The sequence below is a fragment of the Condylura cristata genome, unplaced genomic scaffold (genome assembly GCF_000260355.1).
Source record: "Condylura cristata isolate star-nosed mole 26May11 unplaced genomic scaffold, ConCri1.0 scaffold00019, whole genome shotgun sequence".
Classification (NCBI taxonomy): Eukaryota; Metazoa; Chordata; class Mammalia; order Eulipotyphla; family Talpidae; genus Condylura; species Condylura cristata.
Genome location: NW_004567120.1, coordinates 29,707,262 through 29,717,753, shown reverse-complemented (window position 1 = coordinate 29,717,753; position 10,492 = coordinate 29,707,262). Strand labels below are relative to the sequence as shown.

Sequence of the window (10,492 nt, the reverse complement as noted above, 5' to 3'; positions counted from 1 at the left end):
GGGTACTGAAGCTGTGCTGGGGGGAAGGGGAAGAAGCACAGGCACATTTGAGGTGTGGAGCTGTGCTCCCAAAGGGATAGAATTGTATAGATTTGTAAATGAGTGACCAGTCAGTAAGACTGATTTCATGATGCATATCATGAAAATAAGAAAAAACAAACTATGCAGTAACTACAAGGACAGGGAGTAACAGAGTGGACTGAGGGCTTGGGACCTGCTTTATACTCTTTTCTAGAAGAGCCAAACCAGATGTACAATTGTTATGTTTACAATAGTCAAACACTTGGAAGAGTAGCGCTTTGTACAATGGGAGAAACAGAGTATACATAGTACAACTCCCTGGTTGTTTAGTTTCTGCCTGCCACTATGAAATTAAAGTTCCTTTTTGAGCTAATGTCAATCTCCGGTATCTTCTCCTCGCCCACCATTGATCCTGCCTCCTCTCATGATTGTTCTCACATGCATGATTGATAATGCAGGCAACACCGTTCTTGTATCATTGGAGAAGGGGTGGGGCTGCATCCAAAATGTAATAAATCAATGCAGCAAACATTTACATTTGATTTGAAAATTCAAACCACTTTAGGTTTGTTTCTATGTGAATAATGGCTTTGACAGTTTCTTATCTGAATGCCTTCATATGCTATGTACATAGAAAATGAAATGTCTTTTATCTTCTTTTAGTGCTGATGAAAATCGTTCCCAAGATCCAAGTGCCAAAGTAACAGAAGGTCGATTTGATTTTTTCAAATTAGATAGTACTTAAAAGGAGACTTTGTATATTGATTGTATTGACATATCTTCCTGTTGTCAAACCTCAAATTAATACTGAGTTTTCTAATACATTGATGTGTTTGGGAGGGGGAGGGAGGTACCAGCTCTAGTAAGTAGTTAACACAAGCAACTAGTTTGCTTTTTTTTTTTTAATCATTGGTAAGGTTTTATTAATGTTGGTGTGAAGTATAAAGTATAATACTATGAAGTTTATAATTATCATGCTTCTCCGGAAAATATCCAGACATAAGAGTTTATCACCCCTTTATGTAGACTAGAACCCAGGCTACCAGGAGGATTTGCTTATTTAGGAGTTTATTTGGTTTCTATTAGTAGACTAGTTTTAGTAAGTATATTTTAAAACTTTTAAAATTAAGTAGTAAACCTAATATACTAAACTATCACTAGACCCCACTTTATTTTTGTCTCTGTGAGAACTAGCTCATTAAAATAACTCAGTGCAATGAAGTTGAAGAAAACAATGACATTGGATTTGGGTGGGGAAGATTTGGGATCTATATTCTGAGATTCCGAGTCTTGGACCTTCGACAAGTCACTTCCCCACCTTGAGCCTCAGTTTCATCATTAAAATGCTTAATGAGTTTCTAGCATTCTTTTTGCTGACATTTTGAACATTGTCTACAACCAGAGACGTGTGGGGTCCTTAGAAGTCTCCCCACAGCCTAAACTGTCATTGTCCATCTGAGCGTGGAGGCCCAAGAGTAAGAGAGGTTGTGCAAGGCCATGGCCGGCTACAGAGCCGCCTCTCCCGAGGGCCTCGCCAGTGCTGCTTCCGCCAGGGCACACCCCACCTTCCCAGTTTCTCAGCAAGGAGCCAAGAACTGTGCCTGGCATTCTAGCGGGCTCACCCTTTTCAGCTTTTTCTGACTATCCAATTTCTATGATTCCTTGATAAAGTTACTGTGATTATTTGTGTGCTGAAATTTATACACTCATTTTCTAATACTTTGTTTTTTTCACAGATAGTCTTTACTACTCAGGGATGCACAGTGACAGCAGTATTAAGGTGAGTCTTTTTCACTTCATGGGGATCCATGGAGCCATAGTAAAGATGACCGGTGGTCCAGGTAACTGAGGGGCTCCTGTTGGTGTGCTTTGAGGGGCATTAGGCAGCATTGCCTTGTCCTCCCTTCCCCTCGCCCAGATCTGTCTCAGCTACTGCATATACCTGAAAATCCCTTCAGCAAAACACTCACCTATGGGTTCAGCCTTTGTCCTTGTGTCTATGATGGCATAAGACACAGTGCCACGTAGCCCCTCGGACAATTCTGCTCTGGCAGCCTCTAGAGAAAAGCCAAACCAGAGGGGTGTGCAGAAATGTGCTAGCCCCAGGTAACTGTGTGTCTTGCTTCATCCCCTTCTTGTCTTTGCACAAAGTCACCTCCTTGGTGAGGCCTCCCCTTACCACCCTGTATTAAGTAGATGCACGCACTCTCCTATCCCTCTTTGTTTTTCTTCATAGCACTCGAGTCACCATTCATTCATTCATTCATTCATTCATTCGTGATTTATCAAGCACCTGCTATGTACCAGGCACTGGAGACAGCAGTAGAAGAAAAGGACACACTCCTGCCCTCCCAATCTTGTAGACTATATATAGTCCCTTGATTTTGTTCACCACCTTAGATGTTTACCCAGCACCTAACACAGAACTGAAATACAGTGGTTGCTCAAAAACTTTTGTTGAAAGTCAAATTTAGTCCACGTCAGGAGAGCCAGAGCTGCCATCCCCACGCATCTGCACGTGGCCATGTTCAAGAGCTACTGCATGGAACAGAGATTCTCAACACTGGTGCGCATCACAATCATCTGGCAGTAAAAACAACTGATGGCAGCCTCCATCCCAGAGGTTCTCACCAGGTGGCCTGTGTGCGTCCAGGCCGAGGGAGGTCTGAAAGTGTGCCCAGGGAGCTGAATGGCCAGTCGGCACCTGCCCCAGGCAATTGGTGCTCAGACTTTCTGCCCTCCTGCTTTCTTCAGACCAGGATTCTCACACTGCTTGCACCTTACGGACACCTGGGGACATAGACAGCTACTACTACTTGCCCCCCCCCCCACTGCTCAGTGGGGGTGGGGCTCAACACACTTCTTTTCAAAATTTTCTCTAAATGGTTCAGTTGTGCAGCCAGTGCTAAGAACCTGTACTTTAGATTGGCCCTGTCCCAGTTTACCCCTTTCAGTATCCTATTTTTTTTTTATGTTTTAATCCATATGCTGCTTGAAATGCTCTTGTAAGAATGAGAGTCAAACTTCCACCATAACACCGCTCCCCACACCATCAGTACAGAATGCCTGTCAGCTCTCATGCATCTAGGCCTCACTTCACTGATCCATCACTTCCCTCTTAGCCACACCACCAAAGTGGTTACTCGTAGCCCTACCACCTCCTCCACCTGTTAGGTTTCCTTCAGGAATCCTGCTGCTTCTGCAGTCGAGGAGGTGGTCAAGTGCCTCAAAGTAAAGCCAGCTCAGGGCCCCATCCCAACCCTGCCTCTCCATGCTCCCGCAGCTCCATGTGCCACTTTACTGCTGGAGGTCTCATGTTAAGAACTCCCTAAAGGAGGTTGGGTAGTGAACTGGACATTGCATTTGTCTGTTCTCACCTTAAGACTTGCTCTATCAGCAGCATCTCGCAGAGAAGGATCTACAGTGTTTTAATGCTTCCGAGCTCCATGAGGAGGCAGAGGCAAGGCTACTGATTTCATGACCTGGGACACCTGAGTCCTTGAAGTTATCCTACAGGCCACCTGGCATCCAGTCTGGGACCAGTCCTGGGTTCATAATTGGCCAGCAAAATAAGAAGTCACGCCTAGAAATAGCCCACCCTGAACAATAATTCTTTGGCATTGTAGAACATCGTGGGCTCTGTCCCTGTGGGTTCTTGGTATTTCTAGTACTCACTAACAAAGAGGATAAGCTACTGTTTCCTTTGTCTTGGCAGTTTGTCACCCTCTATCAACGCGAAAGTTGTCTGGACAGCCTGGATGCCGCTGCAGGTATGACATAGTTATTTTCTAGTAAAGTCCTCAGTGACATCACGTTGAATATACAAGTTTTCATTATTTCCCCCTGCAGTGAGTGTCTCCTGCCTCACAGGCCCTCAAACCCCACAAAACTAAGGTTGAAATAATAATACTGTGTCTGTAGAGCCCACTTTGTAGGTTGCTGTGCCGGTTTGATCTGAGCTCACGGTGGGGTGGGGCTCAGAGGTTCCAAGAGTGGCATGTGTTCAGTAGCGGCTGTGGCTGGTATTCTGTGCTGGGTTTGTTTCCCGTCTCCCTGGGATCCACCCTGCAAGCCTCCATTGCGCTGACGAGGACATGGCTACTGCCCTGCTCTGCTGCAGGCCTTGAAGTTTTGTCTTACAAAGCCAAAGATGGAGGCAAAAGACCTGCCGTGGGTTGCACAGTCAGCAGGCAGCAGAGCCTGGACTCACAATTGCAGGCCTCGGGGTTTTCCCGCCTCCTTCTTTTCTTCCTGTCAGCCACGGGCTACTTCTCGTTATCACTGCAGCTCAGAATTGCACAGTGACCAAGGACAGCCTGCAGATCTCACAGGCAAGTACAAGAGAGCCCACCTAGGTTTCTGACTGCGTATCCACATCGGTCATCACACCCCTCTGCACCTTCAGTTTGACAGGATACATTCTCTCTACCCTGCATCATGCACACCATAGGGACTCGGCAACACTTAGAAAATCACAAGCCCCTTTGATAAGGGCTTTTGGAGGAAAAAATGCACAATTGGCCTTGTGTGGTTAGATGGTCAAACAGTTGATGGCCACAAAGGAAAATTAGAAGTGGCACTCAATGCCTGATATGAAATCCCGCAGGGAAAAGACACTTCTAGACCAACAGCTGCCCGGCACAGCCTGCCGTCCATTGTTCACCAAACTGCTGATAAGACAGACCTGAATGGGTCCATGGTGGCCAGTACCATTGCCTAGTGCTGGCTCCTTCGCCTTGGCTACAGACACCCCAGCGCATCTGCTCACAGTGGCCAAAGCTTTAAGAACTCTTGGTGTCAACAACAGGCAAAGTGGGACAGCAGCAGCACACCTTGCAAAAAGCTGGCCTCGCCAGGCTGCCTTCACTGGGCATGCTACCAACTCCCGCTCCCCTGAGGGCTGCACCCTCCGTCGCCTTCCCGCACTTGCCCTTTCCCGCACTTGCCCTTTGAAAGGCGCGAACTGTCAGCTGAGGGCTCCCTGTGCCCCTGGGGACTAGCCTCGGGGCTGCTGTTCCCCTTGCTGTGTTCCCAAGACACAGAATCTACTCGTGGCTGCCCATTGGGGGCCGAGCCTCCAGAAGTGGTTCAGGGACCGATGTGCCAGGACCACCCAGAATGCTTATTCACAGTGCAGAGTCCTGGGTTCTTCCCAGCCCTGCCTAAGTTGGTATCTCAGGGAAATGAATGCCGAGATCCTCAAATTGCAAAAACCAAGCCTCATCCTCCTTCACTGAGTTTTCCAAAACATGGCCTCACAGCACATGCATCAAGCCTGCAGCTAAAAGTCTTTCTCTTGCTTTTTCACACTAGAGATTTCTATTCAAGCTTTCCTTCACCTCTGCAGAATTTGGCTCTTTCTTATTAATGTCTTTGTGGTTCTTATTTAAACCAACACGTTCTAGTACTGCATCACCTATTTGAAGAGCTAAACATTTTCCTCTTTATTTGGGGTTAAATTTGCTGTGTGCCACCTTAGTTTTAATCATTGACTCTTGAGGTTCCAAAAGTAATATAACTGGAAAAGATGAGGTAGCTGCAAGCGGGGAAGTACTTTGTTTTTGTAGGAAGCAGGAAGGCATATGCTCTGTTGCCTGCGTCCTTCATCACCTCTTGTCATGATGCATCAGCAACACAGATAAATGCCCACTTCTGCCCTCATAGATACAGCAATCGTTCCGTTAGCATAAGCGACGATAGGCTTTAAGAGCTCTTTGCACAAAACAAGTGGTGCAGAAAAATGGGTCCAAATGGAGAGTCTTATTGACCACACAAGTGCTTTAGAGCTCACAGGACAAACAGATGACTTGAGGTCAATCAACTGAAAGCTGACTGAAAGCGACTGAGAACGGATAGCCTTTGTAGTGCATGCCTGATTTCACTAGACATTAGGCAGTGCACACCCACACTGTCAAGAATGGAAGGGTCCCTCTTATGGAATTAGCCCATGTGTCTCCTTTGACAGACATCTCCTAGGATGAGGCATACGAGAAAGTCAATGCCCTCCTGCCAGCTTGACCGCTTTCTCCCCACAAGACCTTGGACAAGCTGTCTGGCCTCACTGAATTTCTCCTGCTCTCTTCCCAGGGTGTCAAAAAGAGCAAAGAAAGACTCTATGAAAGCATATTTAAAATCAAAAGTTACTGTGTAAATGCTTTCCTGAACCCTAAATTTCCCATCCGCTAGCCCAACAGCCTCAGAGGGAAAGCCCAATGACAATATTTCTCTTTCGGTTTGTTCACAGACTCTGAAAAGCCCAGTACCTCCAAACAAGGGCTTAACATGCTGAAGAAGTTCCCGTCCGCACCGTCCAAAGTGTTTTTGAGATCCAATGCCAGTATTCCCAAACCTCCCTCTCCCTCAAGCTCTGAGGACAAAGGCTAACACTTCTACACTTGAGATCAGTAAGCATGCTGACCTTCCTCAAAAAAATAAAGGATTTTTGAAGCATGACACTATGTCCTGCACACTGATTTCATAAGTATTAAAAATCAGAGCAAAGACAGCACAGGACCATTGAAAGAAAGAAGGGTTTCATAAGTCCTTGGACAGGCATCTACCAGCTAGTGTGGGGCTCAAGCTCTGCTCTGGAGGGCCCCGCTGCCTTGCTAAGAAGACAAGCAAGAGTGTGACAGCAGAAAGACAGTGCGGCAGCAAGTCGTCGGGGCTCTAGGCGTTCAAAGAAGGAGTCCTCCAAACACCACTTTGATTGTGTTTAGCAGCTTAACAGTCACTTTCACCCATCACAAGTTCCTTTAGTGCTCAGAATGCCCTTTGAGGTAGTTGCTAGCATTCTCATTTTATACGTGAAAAAAACCCCAGAACGCAAATGAAAATAATCTGAAGGTCACACAAAATACCTTTCAGTGAAGAACAAAATGCAGTGTTGTCTGGAATGTCAGGAAAGAATTATACTTTGAATTATGATTTAAAAAGTGAAACAATCCAAATGGGGGCTTGGCAGCCTTTGATTAAGGAAAGTGTTGTTCGTATGAGCCACCGAAGGTGACAAGGGCCCTCCATGGTGGCATAGTGGGTTAAAGCACAGCACCATGACGCTATCACAAACACTGCAGCACGAGTTCCATCCCTGGCCAGGGAGGTGACCCACATGGCCCAGCAGACCTCTCCTGTCTCCCCACTGCTCCCCTCAGCAGTGGATTTCAGTCATCTGCCTGCTCTGCTCCCCACTCTGTCTCTGGTGAATCCTCTTACTCCCACACCTCTGGCCTGTACCCCAGCTCTGTATACATAAATAAATAAATCTTTTAAAAAGAAAAGGACAAGGATAGTGACAACAGAAACAAAGGCACATATGATATGTGCAAAGTCACCACACATGCGCTCTGAAATCGCCATGCGTCCACCTTGGGGCTGACTAGGATGCCAAAGAACCTGGGAACTTAAATTAATGATCATGAAGGCTTTTTGTGGCTTGCCAATACACTCCTTTCTCTTGTAGAAATATTATCATAATCATCACCAGCATCCTTCTGAAGCCAGTTCGGACCCTAACATAAAGGCCATGGAATATCAAATATTAGAAAAAGGACATTAGTTCAGGCTTTTTTTTAAATAGCTTTTTAAAAGAAGTTAGGTTATGTCAGTCTTACCCAAAGGTTACTTCTAAGTTCTAAGCTGGCAAAAGATAAGCCCAATTTGACTAATGTTTACTATAAAGTGAAAAGTGCTCAAATTATTGACTGATGTTCACTGTAGAACAAATAGATTAAATGTACAGTGACAATATCTATACATCTGTGTGACAGATTGTACTTCCTATTGTCTGAATTAGCATGTGTCGTAGTTCCACCCCTTTCTAGGACCTGGCACATAATTTCAGTATTGATGATTCATCTGGGGACTGACGTATATCTTTGATGGTATACTACTGCTATGCTTAATGTATGGAATACCAAATGTTTATCCCAAATGCAATTGTTGATTATTTCCAACTGATCAGTTTGACTGGCTCTTATGCGTTTTACCACAGGATTTCCAGTAACACACGCAGCAAGTCAGGAAGAACACTAGGTTTAAGCCTTCTAGTGCAAATAATCACACCCAAAATTATGTCTTCTAAGTTTACATTTTCAGATAAAAGATGAGAGGAAACATTTGGCTTTCTTCTTTGGTCCTAACGGCACAGCTCGGTGCACTTTACACCTCATTAGAACACCATTTAGATGATGAGCAGGTTAATCTCATCAAAGAATTTCAAAATATGTGTACAGAAGGGATGTCCTGTACCTGATAAGGGTTATCTCCAAGCTAGGATGTGATGAGTCCATAGGCTGAGAAGAGAGATAACTGTTAGGTGCCTGCCCTGGCGGGATCAAGGAAGCAGAAGAAGAGACAGGGAGACAAGGGTGTGATTCAGGCCACATGAAAAAAATGAGATTGAGTGATAGCACTGACAGCATTTTCAATGAGCACATCATTCAACATGGCTGTTTCGCTTTGGGGTCACTGGGAAGTTGGCCACCAATGAGCTTCTGCTGATTCCTATGAAGTGAACCTAGGAAAGGAACATACAAAACATTCATTGTTCCCAAAGATCAACTAAAACCAAAGGCCGGCTGATTATCTCAGGCGGGGCCTCGTGCATGGTGTGTGTGGTCTGTAAGATCTCCGCCAGCAGGGCACTTAGTGAGTGGCAAACACAGCTGCTGAGGTCTGAAACCCAATGCTGCAGCAGCTGAAATCCACCATGAGCACAGTTCCACCGAAACTTCCCAAGGGCTGCTCCTGGCCAAAGACTGAGTGTGGCAGAAAAAGTGAGACCAGCCATTCCTAGAGACTTGGGGATCGTCTAAAAGGCAGTTCGGGGTGAGGGGTGCTGTGAGGAAAGACTTCCAGCCTCACAAAGGCTACCAAATGTATATAAAAGTAGGCCGCCAATCAGCAGCAGCATAAATAGAGCAAGAGTTGCGGTGTAGCTTTCCCAGATCTGCCCCAAGTCCCTAGGGCCATGCAAGAGGCACAGCAAGATGCTACTAGCGCTGTGGGCCACATGGCCACTGTGGAGCCCAAGGTCAAGGGCCTGTGACTTTTTCAGCATTGAGCAAACCAGTACCTCTCCTCTGGGAAGTGAGCAGTTAATAGGGAAGTGACAACGTGTTCACCAGGCCCTGGAAAAAAGGCTCTGTAGCAGCAGACAGATGACAGAGAAGGCTACTCTGAGCCCTTGGTAGACTTGCCTCCCTCCAGATACATCTGCTGTGCCCAAATGTTCTTACAGCTGCCCCGCACTATCCAAACCTTCTCCTAGAAAACGCTTCCACCTCTTCTCCACGCTAGACCTGCCTGTAGTCTGACAGTTCTCCCTGACATCTCTGGCTGCCTCCCCATTCTCCCTCAGACATTCTTCCTAACACATCTCCTGTATGTCCAACCCTGTCTTGACATCAGCTTCTCAAAGAACCCAAATTAGCACAAATGGTGCCAGTGGTGGTCCAAGAGACCAGGGCCAAGATGGGGTTCTGGTTCTGCTTCAGTCCACTGTCCAGTGGGGAAAATGGACATTATGCTGAGGGAGAATAGGGTGCACGGATAGCCCCAGGCACGGGATGGCAGGCAAACTGCTGAAGATTTCTCTTGCGATGACCTGGGAAAACTGGGAGGACAGTCTTGCAGGTGGGGTGATTCAGACTTTTGAAAAATATGGGAGGCATCAGGGCTAGAAAGACAGAGGAGATGCCTGGGTGCCATCAAGGTAATACCCTACAGCAGGATGATAATGGGTAACAGTTCACAAGTGGGGAAGGAGTGAGAGTTGAGGGCTTCAGAGGAGCTTACAAACAGGCCCTCAATTTCCTGCAATGGAGGAACAGGCACCGCTGAGCAACAAAAAGAAGATAAGCTAAAATTGCAGAAGGCAAGGAAGGGTAAATTCTCAGTTTTTTAAAAAAGACATATATTTATGCATACAGAGCTGGGATGTAGGCCAGAAGTGCAGGGGTGGTGAGAGGATTCACTAGAGACAGAGTGGGAAGCAGAACAGGTAGATCTACTGAAGTACACTGCTGAGGGGAGCAGCCGACGAGACAGGAGAGGTCTGCTGCGCCATGTGGGTCACCTCCCTGGCCCAGGATCGAACTTGTGCTGAAGCAGATGCAGCTAACTGTGCAGTGTTGTGCTTTAACCTGTTGCGCCACTAGGGAGGGCCCTTAAATGCTCGATATTTAATAAGTGGCAGGTCAGCTTTGTTGAAGTCAGTCACAACTTCATGCAGTTGGAAAATCCCAAGGCCCTAAAACATGGGATGGAAGCATCTGGTCAGACACCCCTACCCAGCTACTGGTTTGCAGACGGGACCACTGTTCCCTAAGAGCCAGCACATTTGTGCTAGATCCTGGAGAGGCTTCTGCTACCACAAAGCTGTGGCCCCTGTAAGGAGCTGGTCTAGCCCCTCTCCTGACTACTAAGCTAATAACTAGAATTACATCTCAGCATGACTTGCTGGGAAAGC

At 46.4% G+C, this 10,492-nt stretch overlaps 1 protein-coding gene across 1 annotated transcript; it reads left to right on the top strand.

Moving 5' to 3' along the window:
* The first annotated feature begins 465 nt into the window (after positions 1–465).
* Positions 466–6,420, top strand: LOC105853828 (fibrous sheath-interacting protein 2-like). Its single transcript, XM_012727047.1, has 4 exons — positions 466–731; positions 1,758–1,801; positions 3,737–3,791; positions 6,266–6,420. The coding sequence occupies exons 1-4, from the start codon at positions 659–661 to the stop codon at positions 6,403–6,405; spliced, it is 312 nt and encodes a 103-aa protein (XP_012582501.1). The 5' UTR covers positions 466–658; the 3' UTR covers positions 6,406–6,420.
* Positions 6,421–10,492: the final 4,072 nt, after the last annotated feature.

Bases quoted from the DNA above. Each gene is read 5' to 3' on its own strand.
- LOC105853828 (XM_012727047.1), top strand. From the start codon at position 659: ATGAAATGTCTTTTATCTTCTTTTAGTGCTGATGAAAATCGTTCCCAA. The intron at 1,802-3,736 runs GTGAGTCTTTTT...TTGTCTTGGCAG, and splicing joins ACAGTGACAGCAGTATTAAG to TTTGTCACCCTCTATCAACG. The intron at 3,792-6,265 runs GTATGACATAGT...GTTTGTTCACAG, and splicing joins CAGCCTGGATGCCGCTGCAG to ACTCTGAAAAGCCCAGTACC.